This window comes from Tuber melanosporum (genome assembly GCF_000151645.1).
Source record: "Tuber melanosporum whole genome shotgun sequence assembly, scaffold_49, strain Mel28".
NCBI classification, from domain to species: Eukaryota; Fungi; Ascomycota; class Pezizomycetes; order Pezizales; family Tuberaceae; genus Tuber; species Tuber melanosporum.
Genome location: NW_003299094.1, coordinates 72,775 through 91,989, shown reverse-complemented (window position 1 = coordinate 91,989; position 19,215 = coordinate 72,775). Strand labels below are relative to the sequence as shown.

Here is a 19,215-nt window from a genome sequence, read left to right as displayed (position 1 = left end):
TGCTGACGAGAATTGAATTTAGATTTCGGTGGGAGTTAGGGGTCGACGGCGGGGCAGCGATAAGTAGGGTAGCGACACCCCACTCTCACCCAATGAAATTTACCTTTTGACATTTACCGCTTACACTCATCTCGACCAACCTCTTTCTCTACTCACTCGGATCCTCTGCAAATCACGAATATCACGTCATCTAATCGGTGGGATTTTGAACAGGAACAGCGGACTATTTATCCACTGTAAATATCCCCAGAAGAACCTCCAGAAACCCAGTACCCTCAGAACTCAATCCTATCACTTGTATTAAACCATAGCGCAAACCTTTAGGCACAGGCTTTTGCCAAAATGGCGTCCCTTAAAGTCAACATTCCAATTCCTGCTCCTTCGGGATCCACGGCCTTCATTCAGGCTCTTAAAGTTTGCCTCGCGGCATCTGCCTATGGGGTTCCGGTTCAGTTTGTCAAAGGTTTGTTTCCACTTCATTTACTGTTATGACTCATGACTTATTTTCACATAGTTTCCGGACAGACCAACATAAGTCTTGAAGTTCCAAAAGAGAGCAAAATTCTAATAGACGCGAACGCTATCGTTCGGTACTTTGCTACTGTTGGGTCAAAGCCTTGGTTGAAATCTGGAGAGGAGGCCTTGAAAGACTCTGCTCTCATTGAGTTTGAGGAGTCCGGACAAGGAATCAAGGCTGCGGGCGTCGCCGAGAGCGTCATTTCCAAAGCAAATTTCCCAGCAGTAGGAATATCCCCGGAGTTGAGGGCAGTCCTACTTTACTAATCTCTGTGTTTTATCCAGGACCCAACACTCCCTCCGAGTCCTGGGGAAATAGTTCTCTTCTCAAATTTGTGGGATTTGGCTTCAACCTCGGCTTCAGATAACAAATCTACTCTCTCGAGCTGGCTCACTAGAATCATTGGAACAGAATGGGCCAAGATCGGAATTGAACAAGCTGCTACTCACACAGCAGACAAGTTAGTTACAAAGAGCGCTGAGGAAGGTTCTGAGAAGGGTGCTGGTAAAGGTGCTGTAAAGAGCATTTCAGTTCTGGTAGATGACAGACAACGTAAGATGGTTCGGAGGATCAAAGAGGGTACGAACATGAAGATTAGGGATCCTAACGAACCTATGTAAGCCCCCGAAAAACGGTCATATGCCATATAGTGCCTGCATAAAGCTGATTCTACGGATAGACTCCCGGTTCCTGGCGAGAGAAATGTTCTAATTACCGCTGCTCTTCCTTATGTTAACAACGTGCCTCACCTTGGGAATATTGTTGGGAGCGTTCTCAGTGCAGATGCATTTTCTAGGTAATAGAGGTGCTATTTATTGTGTTTGGTGAATCTTTCACTAACAATCACTCAGATACGCAAAGGCTCGCAATTACAATACTCTCTATATTTGCGGAACTGATGAGTATGGAACTGCCACAGAGACCAAGGCTCTAGAGGAGGGTATCACCCCTCGGGCCCTATGCGACAAGTACAACGTGATCCATGCCGAGATCTACAAATGGTTTGGTATTGGATTCGATTATTTTGGCAGGACCACGACGGATGCTCAGACTGAGATTGCTCAAGACATCTTCCTAAACCTTCAGAAAAACGATTTGTTAGTCGAAGAGTCTATGACTCAACTGTTTTGTGAGAAGCATCAAGGATTCTTGGCCGACAGATTTGTTGAAGGTACATGTCCCAAGTGTGGTTATGAGGATGCAAGAGGTGACCAGTGCGACACTTGCGGTCTTCTACTGGATCCTTTTGAACTTATAAACCCGAGATGCAAGCTTGATGGAACCGGTCCTATCAAACGTGACTCAAAACACATCTTCATTCAACTCGACAAACTCCAACCCGAAATTGAGGAGTGGGTTAGCAAGGCTTCTGAAGAGGGCCAATGGTCTAAGAATGGCCGGATAATCACTGAATCTTGGCTAAAGACTGGGCTTAAACCACGTTGCATAACGCGCGATCTTACTTGGGGAACTCCGGTGCCCGTCCCAGGTTATGAGGATAAGGTTATGTACGTTTGGTTTGATGCTTGCATTGGATACGTCTCTATTACTGCCAATTACACCAAGGAATGGGAGAAATGGTGGAAGAATAAGGACGAAGTCAAGCTCTATCAGTTCATGGGCAAAGACAATGTTCCTTTCCACACTGTTGTTTTCCCCGGAAGTGAAATTGGCACTCGAGAGGGAAACTGGACTATGTTGCATCATATCAGTACTACGGAGTATCTGCAATATGAGGGGGGCAAGTTCTCTAAGAGCAGAGGGGTTGGTGTGTTTGGAAACAATGCGCGAGACACCGGTGTTCCACCTAGTGTATGGTACCTAATATTCCATCATTAAAGAAGCAATTACAACTGACTTTATCAGGTTTGGCGTTACTACCTTTTGTCCTCCCGCCCAGAGACGGGAGATACACAGTTTGTTTGGCAAGATTTTGCTACCAAGAACAATTCCGAGCTTCTAGCGAACCTCGGAAATTTTGTTAATCGTCTCATCAAGTTTATTAATGCTAAATATGCTGGGGTGGTTCCCGATTACACTATCGGGATCAATGATATATCCTTCGGTCAATATAAGGAATCAGTCAATGCGCTGCTGAAATCCTATATTGAGGAGCTCGAAAATGTTCATATCCGTGCTGGTCTTGAGAGGGCTATGGCAATTTCCGGTGAAGGCAATAGGTTCTTGCAGGACAACAAATTAGACAACGCACTGTTCACAAACTCTCCTAAGAAGGCAGCTGCCGTAGTTGGTTTCGGCATCAATCTCATATACCTCCTCTCTGCCCTCATCTATCCATACATGCCTGCAACTTCCGAATCGATAGTCAAGCAACTCAATGCACCGCACCGGTCTATCCCAGATGTTTGGGATGTCGATGGTCTGCTTCCGGGCCACGTTATCGGAAGAGCCGAATACCTTTTTAGCAGAATCGAAGAGAAGCAGGTTCAAGAATGGAAGAGCAGGTACGGCGGTAAGCAAGATGTAGCCGCACAGGACACAAAGGAGGGGAAAAGGAAGGGGAAAAAGAAGGGGAAATTAGCGGCCAAGCAGCAAAATGCTGAGGGGGAAGAGGCGGTGAGCCCTGGTTCTGCGTCCACTTCTACAGCTGGGGCGCAAATTAAACTGGTAGTCTAAGTTGATCGGTCATCCGCCGCCGTTTCATCTTGAAAATTTTCTTCGGAGTTCGGAAGAGGCTAGGGGTAGTGAATTATCCTGTTTGGTTTATTTTTTTTCCCTTTCGGTCTTTCCTCCTTGTGATACGCAGGATAGATCGACATGCGAGATACACCGAGTGAGAATTAAAGTGGCTTTACTACAACTATATATATATTTACTATTTCTAGTATTGGGTCTGTTTGTGATTGGTTAGCCGCCGTGTTTGTATCTTGTTGGGGCTTGTCAGATCGGTGTCATTCCTTAGATATCCGTTGTCAGCCTGGGCGACCATGAATCCAGTCTCCCAAAGATACTACTCGAGTGCTGTTGTGATTTATCTGGAACTGCCTGTGATCACGCAGCACTAGGATCCAACTCTTGAGGACCTTAGATGCCGCATAAATTTTCTCACCAGTTTTATGTGGAGCCGGGTGGGGAGACCTCTATTCGAGTATTTCGCCATCAGGCGCCCGTTCACTCCCACATGCTTGAGTTACACGCTCATGCGGACAGCTGGGGTGACTTTTTTTTCTTTTCTTTCAATATGCGAGAGGTCTTAATGACTTGCTCTTATTTACCTCCACGCATGTGGCTTGCATGGAACCTTTTATCTTGCTAGCTGATACTTGCTTTATTTTTTTCCTCGCCGAGTGCTTTGTCTTGACGTGGTCCTAAGTTGAGATTTGGGGGAGTGAGATCAAGCTTCTGAATATGCAAGAAAAAGGTCGCAGGGAATCATGCTGACGCATCTTTAATTGCTAGAACCTCTAGAACCTTAGAGAGTAGTTATTTTCTAGCCCGGAGGACTTGTAGGCAATCTAGTGGGTAAGTTACATCCCATCAGGAGAAGAGCTTGATAAAAGGCAAAGCTATACGTTGCAGGAGAGCATCTCGAGCGTGAGCATAATGAAGGCTGGTGGGCATCACGCTGCCCCGCCGAGGGGGGGCGCTCCGGTTTCGGCCGCATCACCTCACTTAAGGTAGAATTGCCATCTATCCATTCTCCACACCAAAATTGTCTGTCTCACTCATGACATTCGACGTGGCCTCCGGACTCAATGCCCTGAACATCGCAACCGATAATCCCAGTTAGGCAATAGTAGGGAATAATTAATGTCAAAAAGGACTTTATTGAAATAAAGCATTTCAACAACCAGTTTGTGTACTCGAGTACAACACTTGCATGTTATAAACTGATCGGGAACAAACGAAAAGAGAATGGCATAGAAGATAGTCTACTCGTAGGGAGTGTTGGGATTGGTAAGCCAACTTGAGTGATTGGGCGAATCGAGGGTCAAATCATAGAAGTGGAAGGAATTGTTGTATATAAATTCGAGCCCTTGAAGGGATTTGAACTCATGGACCGGTACTGCATACTGGGAAAACTTAAGATGCGCTGAAGGAAAAGGACTATACCACTTGTCACAAGCGTGTAGTAGCAGTCCCGAATATGGATTTTCGGAATGTAAAAGAGTGATCTCCTGTGATTCTTCTTCGGGCCATTTGCTTACCCACTTGGGGGTTAGGTGAAGTTATCTACGTGGCACATCATTCTCACATGCGAGTCCAGACCAGGAAAATCTCTCTGTATCCCTTCCTATTCAGTGTTCTTTCATCTCCTAAATACCCTTCCTGCCTGGTACAGATAGCCCCCACTCGGTTACCTTCAGCTACCCTATACATACCCCCCCCCCACGTATGATACTTCCGCTTTGTCTAGACTATTATACCATTGGGGGCGCCCCCCGGGATTCTGGGGTTGCTAAGCGGTTGTTGGTGCTGGATGGCGCTCAAAGCGTGACTTGTGGGTGAGTGCAGTTGGCCGCATAAGGACTACCGAGTTGACTATAGGAGGTATGATACCGGAGGTGGTAGTATTATTATTGGCGGAAAGCTCCGGGTGGGGCGGGAGTCTTGGTAATGAGAGATCGCAGAGAAAGTATTTTTTTCCCCTTCGCTATTTGCTAGCGAACAGGTGATGGTTTTGAGAAATTTCTTGATCTTCTACCATAAGTAGTTCCCTCTTTTCCGGATATGCTAGATGGAGCGAACCTTAGACTAAAGGTCCGAACAGACATCCACATCAGTGCACTGAGCAGGCTACATATCACTAATAACGGTGACCTAGCTCCTTGTAGTGCAAAGCTGCTAACTGGTATTGATGGTGCAGCAGGGGGTAGAATCCTCCCTCCTACCCTCCTTTTCCATCCTCACCTGCTATCCCCTACCTTCAATTTCGACTCATTTACACCTCTCCACTCTACCTGTTCTTCCTCTCTACCTCCGTCAGCAACCATCCCTCCTTCCTCTGCTTCTCCTTTCTTCCTTTCCCCATTACGATTGCTATTGAAATTCCGGACCTCATCAGGGTTCGCAGGTTACCAGGCGAATTCAGGAGTGTGAGAGACGGGAGTTATATAGGCCTGCCCCCCGTTTTTTTGAACCCGCCTACCAAATTGGATGCAACTACCCGGGTTAGAATACAAGTGTCTGTACACTCGGGATCTGTAGTAAGATCTGCACGAGGGGGACCTCTTCAACCCCCACAGCGAGAAGTGATAGTGGTGAAGATAACATATGACTCCAGCGCAGTCCGACTGCGTGGGTGTAGAGGCTGCTGGTAGATATGATACGCTAATGTCCTGTCAGGTCTGTGTCAATATATACACACGTCCTGAAAACTATGGTATTGTTAAATCAATCATTCTCGATCACTCGGAAGCCCATAGATATCTGCTGTAGGAAATTGAGGGAGATGGACAAGATAAAACTGGTAGTTGTTGCAACAGTAATGACTGGAAGGCAGGTTTACACAGTGGATAGAGTTGGCTCTGATAGGGATAAAAGAACCTTGTATTATGTGAGTGAAAAAAAAAAAAAAGAGGAAAGAGAAGCAAAGAGAGTTTTGGACAAGTGGTGTGAAGTGGAGTTGTTTGACTTCTGGGAGAGAAAGAAGAGAAAAGAAAGAAGAAAATATAGAGGTGAAAACTTTTCACCACTTATGCGTCCACATATGAGAGGTACGTACACCACCGTAGTTTCCAGCTATGGGCACTTAACTGCTATTCTCAACATCTGCTGTCTGAGCGACCATCTCGTTCATTATGATACCATGAACCTCCCTCCTCTTTCTCCCTATATCGGCATGTTGCTCCCCATACTCTCGGCTACATTATACTACGGCATGCAACCCGGCTTGTCTCACTGCAGCCTCGCTGCCCGTGTTACGCCTGGGCGGCATGGTTTCTCGTTCAAGACAATGAATGCCCCGGACGTGTGTATATAGCAGGACGATAGTGTGAGCTTTCAAGTTACTAGTGCGCCGACTGAGGGTGAAGAGTAAATTAAAGCGGATTAGAGGTTAGATCACTTTCAAGGAGGAAGATGTGAATTAACTTGTTTAATGAGTATGTTATAGGGGAACCTGGAGGGGTGTTGACAGTTGGACACGAGATAAGGTTGTAGGAGCCTCATGACTAGAGCAGATTTGTCAAACATTACCAACTATTTCGTCCTAGCACATTCTGAGTCTTTCCCCAGTTCGTACTTCAACATAGTTAGGGAAAACTGACACAATGTCCGCGAATTCAAAGGTAGGAGTACTCATTGCCTGTCATGACATAATACCTATTAGTTAGAATTCATGGAGTGGAACTATTTGGAGAGTTTAAAGTCTAGGGTGAAGGGGATGTCATATTACCCTGCCTATAGTAAATAAAAGAATAATAAAATAACTTCCCATTTGAAAAAGTAAAAGTACCAAGAAATACAAAGCATTTCAGTGGTGAAAATTCTGCCTGATATGATTGATGGTAAACAGTGATGTTGAATACAGTGTTTAGATAAAAAGATAAGGTGAAAATTAAAGGTTAGAAATACAATTGCTCAATTGGCTTGAGTATACAGAACCCTCTACTAAAGATTCCAGAAGCTAAATCCTCCCTTCCTGATTGTTGATACCTGAAGCTGAATTATCCTCTCCTCTTCCTATTTCAGTCAGGTTAGTGGATGTAGGGAGAGTGGAAAAGGCCGGCTAGGAGTAAGTTGGAATTGGGTGGCCGGTAACAGTATCGTGAATTATGTCCTGTTTGATATGTTGAGCAATGTTAGATACCAGAATCTGGAATTTCTGGGAATTGACTACTCTATTACTAGAGCTGTATCTGATTTTTTTAATTGTCTGGCTTGTGACATACTATTCTGGGTCTTCCTTTTGGATTTTCTAAGACAGGTGGAAGATAGAGGGTACCTGAACCTGAAGAGGGAATCCATAAATCTAAATAATATCCGGCTACCTGTTGCTCCCACAGCTTAGGATTGAGTAAGGTAGTATTGGAAGATGCTAGCTGTAATGATCCCTCCTTGGATAGTTAGTTCTTGGTGATGGGGAACGATACTTCTCTTCTTCTGTTTCTTTTCTTAGTCATATGATAGTACTAGGCCTCTATCTATGTTACCGATAGTACAAGACCTTTGTCTTCTATTGAGAACGCAATAAACAAGTCATATGACTCGACTAAGTCATATGCATGAAACTCATGACTTCATAACGAGGTCATGTGCAAATCATAAATCATATGTGCAAGGCATACCCGCAAGGCCCACTTGCAAGGCATACTCACCAGGCGTATGTCTCATAACTTATAATCGAGTCATGTGCGAAATATAACAAATCATAACATAATAAGTCATATGACCCAAATGAGTCATATGCATGAAACAATAACATACCTATGACTCATAATCATAAGCCACGTGAAAACCTTTTCCATACCAAATCACGTTCGTGACATTAGTTCTTCTCCCCTTAAGCCTGAGTCCCATTAGGCTTTATACCCAAGTTTCAATAGTTCCCGTCCTGCCGAACGCATGGACCTCCAAAGCCTATTGAACTTGTCATCTGCTTTCCACTATCTTATCCTCACCTTTTCCAAGGTGTGGTTCGCCATCTCGATTGTACACCGTTGACTGTTGTTTAGCTGTCTTAGCTCTGCGATTGTTTTTTCGTTTGCTGAGATTGTAGCTTTGGCCTGGCCAAGTTGTTCTCCGAGTCCACTGATTTGCCTGTGCAGGCTTCTGGTATTCAGTTCCATTTCTGTAGATAAGTTTTGGGCTCCCCCCTCCCTGGGCCTCATCCTCGAGGCCCTAGCCCTCTGCCATATCGTGGTGTTCTTTCCGTCCAACTCTTTCTTTATTCTATCCTTCTGCAATTAGTATCTCGCAGTGATTTTCTTTATTCTGTGCATCTTACACGTGTTGTTGAAGCACTGTTTCCAGTGCTTTAGGGCATGGTCTGGGTGTGGACAATACTTTCTGTATTCTCTCAGGAACCATTCCGAGCCTTCCTTGTCTCCACAGTGTGTGGGACATCCATCATCGTAGTATACTGTCCATGATATGGCATTATGCTGTGCTTGTTTTTTCCTTTCCTTGAGTTCTTCGTCGGTTAGCTCCATGAATGAGTATTCAGCGCTGGTTGGTGTGGTTTGGCGGTGGCTGTCACCCCCGTCCTTGTGTGGTTACAATGGTGTAGGAGGCTTTCCCTCGCCTTTGTCTTGGTTGAATGTGATCGTTACCTAGGCTGGGCTTGCCTGGGTATCGCTGGTAGAAGGTTGAGATAGTATCTTGTACATGTTTGAAGTTGTATGCGGAGTACCAAGTTTTATCGTGTTCTGCTGAGTAACCAGTCCACTTGGCTCGGTATTGTACATTTCTGTAGAAGAAGTGGGAATTGACTATCTCCTCGAGTTCGTATTCTGGTTCTCCATTGGGTTCAATTGGAATAGGAGGAATAATTGTTTGCGAGGGAAACTTATTGTTATGTAATTCGAGGAGTGAGATGTGGTATATATTCTGTATTTGCATTGAGGAGGGAAGCTCGAGTTTATAAGCTTGGTTGCCCACTCTTTCCAGTATCTTGAATGGCCCGATTTTCTTGTAGTCCAATTTCTTTAATGGTCATGTTGTATGGATATTGCATGGTATTAGCCATACCATATCTCCCTGTTGTATGTTTGGATCCGGTCTTCATTGTTTATCGTATTGTTCTTTTTGCAGTTGTTGTACTTGACTCATTTCGTATTGCAATGTCTCATGTAGTTTTTCCATGTCTGTTTGATCTGGTATTATACTGTTAATCGTATGATATGTGGCCTGACTTTATGGATGTTGTCTTTAATTCGTGAAGAAGGGTATTGTACCAATTGTTTCTTGTTTACCATTATTGTATGCGAATTTGGCCATTGATAGCAGTTTGTACCAATCATCTTGTTGGTAATTGATATAGGCCCTTAAATATTGTTTCAGTAGTGTGTTTACTCATTCCGTTTGTCTATCCGTTTATGGGTGAAATGCTGTACTCAGCCTGTTTTGTATTCCCATTCCTCCGATTACTTTTTTCCATAGTTCTGATGTGAACAATGTTTCTCGGTTGGTAATGATATTCTTTGAGAGGCCGTGAAGTCAGAAGACTTCTCAGAAGATTGTTTATATAAAATCCCTCGCGTCTATATCTTTTCTGACCGGAATGAAATGACTCATTTTGGTCAGACAATCCACCATGACTAGGATGCTATCACATTTCTCCGATAACAGTAGGTCTATGATGAAATCCATAGTAATTGTTTCTCATGGTCGTCTGGAAACTTCGTTCAATTTCAGTAATCCATATGGTGCGTGTTTAGCCGTTTTCGTCCTTTGGCATATGTTGCAATTCTTGACATATCTTTTGACATCTTCATGCAGTCCTGGCCAATAGAATAACCTCGTGATGAATTCTGTAGTTTTCGCCATTCCTCCATCTCCTGCTGTTCGGATATCGTGATATTGTCGTAGGATATCTGTTCTTATCTTTTCTTCTTCAGAAATCTATTATTTTCCATCGTACCACATGTTTCCATCCTCCTATTGGCATAAACTCAGAGCAATTCCTTTCATCTCCTTTTTTCCTTCCTCCAATGCTTCTCTTATTGCTTGAATTGTTTTGTCTCCTTTGTTCGCCTTCTTAATTTCTTTTTCTTCCGTTGATGTGAACTGGATAACCTCCATTACCTCGAAGTAGGTCTTTGGTAATAGTGTTCATATTTTTTGTTTGATTCTTTCATCTTCTTTTATTTGTAGTTTGTCACTTGCAATCCTTGTAAGAGTGTCTGGCTTTCTGCTTTCTTTGCCTGGTCAGTATTCGATTTTGAAGTTGTATTTGCTGAGGTATTCCATCCACCTTATCTGGCTGTCATTCAATTCCTTCATGGTCATGAATAGGACCAGATTCTTGTGGTCGGTTAGAACTTGGACCAGATGGTCATTGTTCAGAATGTATCTTCTCCATTCCTTCAGTGCTTGAACTATTGCCAATAGTTCTTTGCTTGCAACATTGTAGTTGCATTCTGTGGGAGTCATTGTCTTGAATAGGTAAGACACTGGCCTCCATTTTCCGTCTTCACATTCTTGCAATAGTATGCCTGAACATATATATTTTGAGGCATCCGTTTCAATCATGGTCCTTCGGTTTGGGTCGAAGTGTACCAGTATTGGTGCTGATGTCAGATGTGTTCAGATGGCATCGTATGCTTTTTGTTCTGTTTCTCCCCATTACTATTTCTTGTCTTTCTTGATCAGGCTATAGCGCAGTTTTGCAAGCCTACTAAACCCCTCTATGAATCTTCGATAAAAGTTGCAGAATCCTATAAAGCATTGAATATCCGTTTTGTTGTTTTGTTTGGCCCAATCCTATATTGCTGCTGTTTTGACTGGGTTGACCTTAACCCCACTCCGATTGATGATAAATCCGAGGTATTCGGTTTCTTCTTTATGGAATTCGCATTTTGTTAGTTTGATCTTTATCCCTAATCCTTGTATTGCAGCCATGATATTGCTGACATCCTTCTGATGTTGTTGCATGTTTTCTGAATAGATGAGTACATCATCTAAATATACGATACAACATATGTTGAGGTACTTATTGAGTACCTTGTTGATCCATCGTTGGAATGAAGCTGGTGCATTGGTTAGCTTAAAAGGCATAATCAAATATTCGAACATCTCATATCTTGATGCGAATGTTGTCTTCCATTCGTCTCCTGCTTTGATGCGTATATTGTAGTATGCATCCTTGATTTCGAGGTTGGTGAAGTATTTTGCTGACCATAGTCTATCCAGTGCTTCTCCAATTAAAGGTAGTGGATATCGATCTTTCATGGCAACCGAATTGAGGGCTCTGTAGTCTACACAAAGTCTCATTTTTTCATCTTTCTTTTTGACAAATAGTATTGGAGATCCTCCTGATACAAAGGAGTCTCTGATACATCCTCGCTTTAGGTTCTGCTCAATATACTTTCTAAGTTCTTCGAGCTCCGCTTCTTCTAGTGGGCATAACTTCTTGTAGGGAACCTCTTTTGGTTTTCACATTTTCTCATCTTTGTCTAGCTGAATCTTGTGGCCGATTCCTGGTTTTCAGGGTGGTAGCTCTGTAGCTTCCTCTTGGAATAGATTTGTGAATTGATAATATTCTTTTAGAATCAATTCTTTCCATCCTTTTTTGCTTTGGTATTTCTTATCTTGAATTGCTAGTTCAGTGCTGATATTGATTTTCTCTAGGGCCGCTTTTTCGTCTTCGTATATCCATTTGAGAATTCCTGTTGTATCTCCTCTTCAATAGTACTGTCCAAAGGCTTGTGCTGTGATCTCCTTGATCTCGATTCTTTTTGTTGTATCTGGCTGGTTTTGGTCTATGCTTCCAAATCCCTTGTCTCTCCTTGTGGTTTCTTCCAGTTGATCTACTTCGTGTAGATCCTCTTTGTTGATTTTTTCAATGATCAACTATGTGATTCAATCGCCTTTCTGGACTTCGTAGTCCTCTTAAGCTAGGTTAGCCAAGACCACTTTGATTTCACCTGTATAGTTGGCGTCGATCACCTCCGCTATGGTCATGAGTTAATGTTTAACTACTAGACCACTGCGGGGTGCTATCCATCCATAGGTGCCTTCTGGTAGTCTAATGGCTATTCCTGTTACTATTATTGCCTGCCCGTTAGCAGGTATCTTGGTTTTTTTATGGGCATACAGGTCGTGTCCTGCTGGTCCTTTGGAACCCTTGGTAGGCACTTTTGCCCCTTGGTCCAGCTTTTGTATCCGGACTCTCTTATCTTATCGCATCTCGGCCAACTTTGCATGCAAAGTTTCTTCTTCCGCTTCTCGTATCGGTGTCGAGTAGACCACCAGTGAACTGTTGAGACATCGTGTCGCTCACAATTTGCTGGTGAAGGTCATCTTGTTCTTTTTCCAATCGATCCTCAGGTTATGTTTTCGTAACCATGACATCCCTAGGACTATCTCATGGTTCTTGAGATCTGCTACCTGAAAAGTTGCTGTTTCTCTATGGCTGTCAATGTCTATAGGTACTGTCGCCGTATGGGTTATAGGACCCATTGTACTTGGCTTTCCATCTGCTAGGTAGACTCAACTCACTTTCTTCGCTTTTTTGGTGTGGAGTCCATATTTGTCACAAATTTCTTTGTCGATGAAATCTTTGGCTGCTCCCGAGTCGAGCATTGCATATATTGTTGTTTCTTTGCGCTTTTTGTTGTGTATCTTCGTCTTGATCATTACGTGATCTCCGTCTTCTTCTTCCCTTTGCATATATAGTGCTGTGTAGTAGTTCGCTAACTTGATGGATTTTCCAGGTCCACATCTTGGGTCTCCCAGGCCACCATTTACTGGGAACCCTCATCTTTTTCTGCCAATACGTCCTTGGTCATCATCTTGCAGATGTTGGTTTTCTTTTAGAATTGGAAACAGTTGTTTCCAGCTGCTTTAGTTCCTTGGTGTCCATTGTCTGGTCAGCTTTGGCATTCCCTTATCCGATGTCCTCCCTTCCCATATCTCAGGCAGAGTTTTCCATTCATCCTCCTAGTGTATTCTTCCTTGAATAGGTTCAGGGCTAGTCCTGATCTTGTTCTGTTCAATTCCATTGGCTCGCCTTGTGGTAACGTTCTGCTCTCGCTTCGCATTGCTTGTGGTCGGAAAATTCCATCTATGTTTCTGGATGATTGGGCCACCCTGTATGCTATAGTGTTTTCTGAGTTGTTTTGAACCATATTTAGTTTACTTTCCTTATCAATCGCCTATCTTGCAAATCGTTCTGCTGTTGTGTAGCGCAAGTCAGAGATTCCCCATGCTTCTCAGAGTCTCTCACTAGAGTTTCTTAGAAGGATGATGTAGAAGGTAGTATTATCAAATTCTCCCACGTATTCCAGTAGGCGGCATTCTTTCCAATATGCTAAAAAGGTCTGTTTTCCTTGTTAGAGTTTTTCCAGCTTTCGTCTTGCTGTCTCCTAAACGTTAGGATCTCCGAATTGTTCAAAGAGTGTCGCCTTGAATTTCTCGTATGTGATCCATTTCCTCTGCTTCCTTCCATCTTGGAAGGGCATGATCTATTGTCCTGTGAGTCCTCTGAGTAGAGATTCTACATAGAGAATCTTGATCTCATTGTAGTGTTCTCCATATCCGTTGATGGCAAAATACCCTTCTCATTGCGCCAGGAGTATTCGTAGCTTATCTTCGGCTCCTTCGTACGTGTCAGGGTCTTTTACTTTCGGTCGTTGAATATTCCCTTGTCCTGCGTTTTGTGTTGCTACCAAAAATGCCTGAAACTGATTCTCAGTTATTTCAAGTATGCTAGTGCCTGGTGCCAGGGTGGCTGGGGCCGGTGGCACAGGTACTGCTGATTCCAACATTCTCTCAAGTCATGGGATTTCTGCAGGAGAGCTATCGACTAGTGATCACTTCTCTAGGGTTACTGGGCTTGCTGCCCTTGAGGGTTCTGTTGAAACATGATCTAGGGCATCGCTAAATTCTCCTAAGTTAAGATTTTGATCGTCGATGTCGATATCTCCTTCCCTATCTGGGTTAAAGGATGTCGTCTTGTATCGTTTAGCATCACACTAGGTGATGCTTGGTAATGTAATGATCCCTCCTCGGATAGTTAGTTCTTAGTGATGGAGAACGATACTTTTCTTCTTCTTCTGTTTCTTTCCTTAGTCGTACGATAGCACAAGGCCTCTGCCTACATTACCGATAGCATAAGACCTTTGTCTTCTATCGAGAACGCCTATTGTAAGCTTTCTCTAACTCTTCTTCATGAAGAGCGTTCCTTGGTGTAACGATAACATTGCAATAAAGATAAAGATTGTAAAGGTATTTTATATTCGTTAAAGTAATTAGTAGGAAAAGTACTTAGAATTCAATCTAATTTTATTTAAACTTGTACCGCCAACACTGGCATACGACGAGCCCCCACCGGCACAGGGATACCGCTAATCGGTATACCACTAATCCTAAGCTAACTAAGTCTACAGTCCCGCACCTATCATCCCTGAGTCATGCCTACACGAGAACTAATTACAAGACCATCATACAACCTAGCGCCCTCCCTGGTCCAAGTCCATGTGGTTGCCTCTGGTATGAAGGCAACCAGTACTAAGTGTAGCCAAAGCCAAGCAAAAGACCAATCCAACCAGGTTCCTTGTCCAACAAATTAAAATCACTAACATCCAGTTTAAACACCGTCCCGCAACACCTCCACTACAGTAGAAAACCAACAAAACTAAAACAAATATAAACTACAGGTGACACAATAGCAGAGAGAAGGTGACCAACATGTCCACCTCTCGCATCCGCATACCCGGCTGTCAACCCTATGAACCTACTTTGCCAAGTGCCTCCGAAGAGCGTAATAGTGAGGAGGACCTGTACCTGCTGCCTGTCCCCCAGAAACCAAAGCCATAAATAAAGGAAACACATAGAGGTGGTGACAGACCGAAATAGTCAGTGAGGTCTATCTCCCACCCTTGGTGTCTTGCCCCTGCCAGCCATGCCCATTGCCAAACCAAAGAAACCAAACAAGCTTCCACAACACCCAGCACACAGAACCCAAACAAGTCCGACCAGGTGGTTGCAACCCACTATCCGCACAGGTGGCCATCAGCCAACCGGTCCATTGGGGAGCCTTACAGCACTTAGCAGCTTCGCCCAACAGCCTAAGCCGGACTGAAAACACTTAATTAGACCTTGCCCAACCTGACGCAGGCCCAACTGGTGCTCGCAGGTGCCTCTCCCCCTCCAATCAGCCCCCCCCATGCCCCACACACCAGACACCACAGAGCCCATCCAGCCCCCCCAGCACCTCAGACAGATCAACCATCCGATAGCCACAGGACAGCGCATACCCAGCCCCACCTGGCAGCCATTGGTCTTGGCCACACGAACAGAGCCCCAACCCTCAATACCGTATAGCCGAGGGGGGCCCACTAGCCACAGCTGGGAGCTACAAAGGAGGCAGCACCAACACCCGAAGGCATCGGCACCAGCCATACCATCTAACCTAGCCAAACCGAAATCCAACCGAGTCAGGAAAAAGTAAGCAGAGCCAGCCAAAGCCAGCCCCACAGGTCTGGCAACAGGCACAGACCAAACGCCGGGCAAGAGGCCTCCCCAAATGACGTGACAAGAAGGGGAAGGGAGAACGAAGAGAAGCAGACAAACAGAAGGTAGGCCCTACTTGCAATGGGTGAAGCTGCCAACCACAGACCACAGCCGAACCACTCAAATGCACAGACAATGCGAGTGTCCAGCAGCCAATCGTCCCACACAATCTCAGGTGGCAATGAAAAACCACATCGGGGGGTAAGATTTTTCAGGGTCAAAGCCATCCCCACCGTAGCCAGGAGGAGACACCTGGCTGAACCACTGTATATGCCGCAAGGACAAAAGCTCCAAGGGAACGGTGATAAACAACATCGTAGGATTCCGACTGTAGAAATATGTAGTAACGAGGAGGGGGGGGGCTGGCGAGGCCCCCTCCCCATTGGACTGATGCGGCCGGTACGATGCGTTGATACTTGAGAAGGTCATCAGTCTAACCTAAGGGCGTTTTGTATCGCGAGAACTAAGGACTCCATTAAAACCCAACAAAAGATATAAGCTGGCCCAAAGAACGACACAGGTGATCCCCCCAAACACAATGTTCAATCCCCCCAATTGAACGTGAAACCTGCGAGTAGACGATAGATAGGAGGCCGTAGACATTTTACCGAAAGGGGCTCGTAAGTGACCATGATGAAGTGCTCGAAGTGACAGCATCGTGAGAAGCTATCAGGCGACGAAACAAGAAGCAAACAAGTAATCCACCACGCAACGCCTAATAAACCTCAACACCAAAGACCCTAGGAACTACTGAGCGAACTCAGATATCTCCCCCAGAATCCAAGACATCAAGGCCCATCATGAGGGTGAAAGAAACGCTCGGGGCGAAGCGACGGTAAGTACGAGGAAAAGTACTTAGAACAAAGCATGAAGAACCTCTCCTCCCCATCCACATTGGCCTCCTTATATAGTGTTCTTCCCACCTATAGTCATGCGACCCAAAGTGGTCACATATGCAAAACCAAATCATAACAAACTAGTCATGTGACCCAAAGTGGTCACATATGCGAAATCAAATCATAACAAACTAGTCATGTGACTAAAGTGGTCACATGCTCAAAACTCATGACCTTGCTATGAGGTCATGGGCTTTGATAGTGTGACCACTTTGGGTCACATGACTATGGGTGGGAAGAACACTATATAAGGAGGCCGATGTGGCTGAGGAGGATAGGTTCTTCACGCTTTGTTCTAAGTACTTTTCCTACTTCTTGCACTCTGTGTTGGAAGTGAGCATAACCAATACTTTACCTTATTTCACTCGCGATAAATACTTTATCTACTGTTACTTGTTTGTGTTTTTCGTTTCGGGCAGTCGGTTAGAAGTAGTTATTCTTGCTTGGAAGATACTTCAGTGAGAGATATCCGTGGCCTGGTCCCAGTAATCATTCAGTATAGTTTGGGCGAGGATGGCATCTTCGACAGCCTCCTCCTCCACGGATTCTCCCCCTCCTTCGAGGATGTAGTCTCCTGTTCGGTTCGACTTCAACTCCTCCTCCTCACTTGAGACAGCCTGTGTGGCCTTGTCTCTTATGCCTGCTAGCGAGGCTGACCATGGCCTCATCCCTACAACTACACGGTCATATGTTGCACCCAAAGGAAACTTTAATTTCTTACAGTTTCACCACTGTCACAGGTGTCAGAACGCGGTTAACCCGCAGTTTGATGATTTCGTTCGGCAAATGGTCGCTGATGTGAACGTTGCCACGATGAAAGAAGTGGAGGTTTTGGTGAGAGGTTTCCTGATCGGGAGAGGCTATTCAGCCATGTGTGGCTTGAACCAAGACACTACCACAGGGCTCTTCGTTCGATTCAACTCAGACCATGGCTCGGAATACTCTCCAGCCCCCACACCTTCCCCTCTCAAAGATTCTCAGGCTATAGTCCCTGAATCCTCCATCCCCCCCGCCAAGGACAACTCGACTGCCACCACGGTTGAGGCCAGCTCTTGGTCCACTACTCCTCCCCTCGCTAGGGCTGTCCAAAGCAAGATGCCCAGCTTCTTCTGCCAGGCCCACAATGCTGGGACCAGCTCCTCGACTCCCTCCTTTCTGGCAAGAATGTCTTCAGGAGAAAGGGCTCTTTACGAAACCCCGAAGTTCAAACTGGACGACCCTGAGGACGAGGATTATAGCCCTCCTGCCTCTGGAACATGCCACCGGACACGGTCGGTGTCTCCCACTAAGCGATCTGCTGCTCCTCTCCTTGGACCCCAATTTTTAAGGGCTATCAATGTTGATGAGGGATGGAAAAAACAGATTGTCTCCGCTCTTCCTGGCCTACCCCTAGGCATTCACCAGGGACGCCTGGCCATCCCTCCACCTGTGGTGCTCCCATCGACAATCGAGGCTACACCCCTTTCTTCATCCCCACTGATGACTGAGGATGTCCTGCCCACCTCTGAGGTGATGGCTAGAGACACCCCTATGGGCCTAGATGATGGACGCAACTCGGAAGCGACTGGTTTGGGCGACAGCTTACACCCCCCTTCACCAGCCATGGGCGTATCACCTCCGCCTATTATTGGACAATGGGTGTTACCTCCCAGAGGCCAACTAGAGGGTTCCTCCGAAGCTCCCAGTGGCGATTCAACTCTATTGGAAGTTCAGCTCCCAGAAACCCAACCAGAGGGCGCCGACACTATAGTGGCCCAGGCGGACTCGATCATAGCAGGTGTTTGTGAGATGCTGGATGCTGGTAGGACTCCCTCTCCTAGACCCCGCTCAGGTAGTGTAATTGGGTCCATGTTGGAGGGCCTGGAGAACATCCGGTCTAGCAATACTCAGCCTCTCCTCTCCTTGAAGTCCGAGTCGATTGAAGATGACACAATACAAGATGTACGAACTTGGATGAACAGTGGCCCCACCTTTGACGATGAAGGTCCGAGGAACAGGATAAACTACTGGAGTCGAGTTCATGTCTTAGAACGGGCAGTTAAGGTACTGACTGACATTGTTGGCAGGCAAGGGGAGGAAATTGAAGTCCTTCCGGTAAAGTTGTCCCCCCGCCGCTGTCCCCCTGCTGCTGTACCTTACAGTACCTCCGCTGTCTGCTTGGAGCCAGCCCTACCATCCCCTACTCCTACGAGAAAGGAGGCCCCTATGAGGGCTCCTACTGCTAAAGCCTCTTTTACGGAGGTAGTAAAACGAATGGCATACGTGTCCAAGCCCCCCGCTGGCCTACAGGAATGGGTACGTCCTGCCCGGCCTGCATCAGCGGCCTTATCCGACCAGTCCAGCAGCAGCGGCAGCTCCTGGAAAAGGTGAAGATTTTTGTTTCTGGAGTTCCGCTTGCTGACACAGGACGGGGATCGATTTGGAGGGTGAAGGATGGACTGAAAGAGCGGCTTTTGATGGCCTTTGCACTGATTTGGCGCAATCCAATACTGGTGTAGTCACTGTTTCCTGGCCCGATATTATAGGATCCATACACGCTATGAGGCAGGCTAATGCTACAAGTTGCGGCATCCGCTTCATGGTGGACAATAATGAGGCCATCAAGGAAAGACTGGCAGAGGGAAAGATTTGGTTGCGAGGAGGTGCCCGCAATGTCAGAGTTTT

The 19,215-nt window shown here is 45.5% G+C and overlaps 1 protein-coding gene; it reads left to right on the top strand.

Moving 5' to 3' along the window:
- The first annotated feature begins 111 nt into the window (after window positions 1–111).
- On the top strand, window positions 112–3,793 carry GSTUM_00008601001 (uncharacterized protein). XM_002840154.2 has 8 exons: window positions 112–236; window positions 325–463; window positions 515–741; window positions 802–1,133; window positions 1,197–1,313; window positions 1,369–1,492; window positions 1,568–2,329; window positions 2,384–3,793. Exons 2-8 carry the CDS (start codon window positions 343–345, stop codon window positions 3,152–3,154), a joined length of 2,454 nt encoding a protein of 817 aa, XP_002840200.1. The 5' UTR covers window positions 112–236; window positions 325–342; the 3' UTR covers window positions 3,155–3,793.
- The last annotated feature ends 15,422 nt before the right edge of the window (window positions 3,794–19,215 follow it).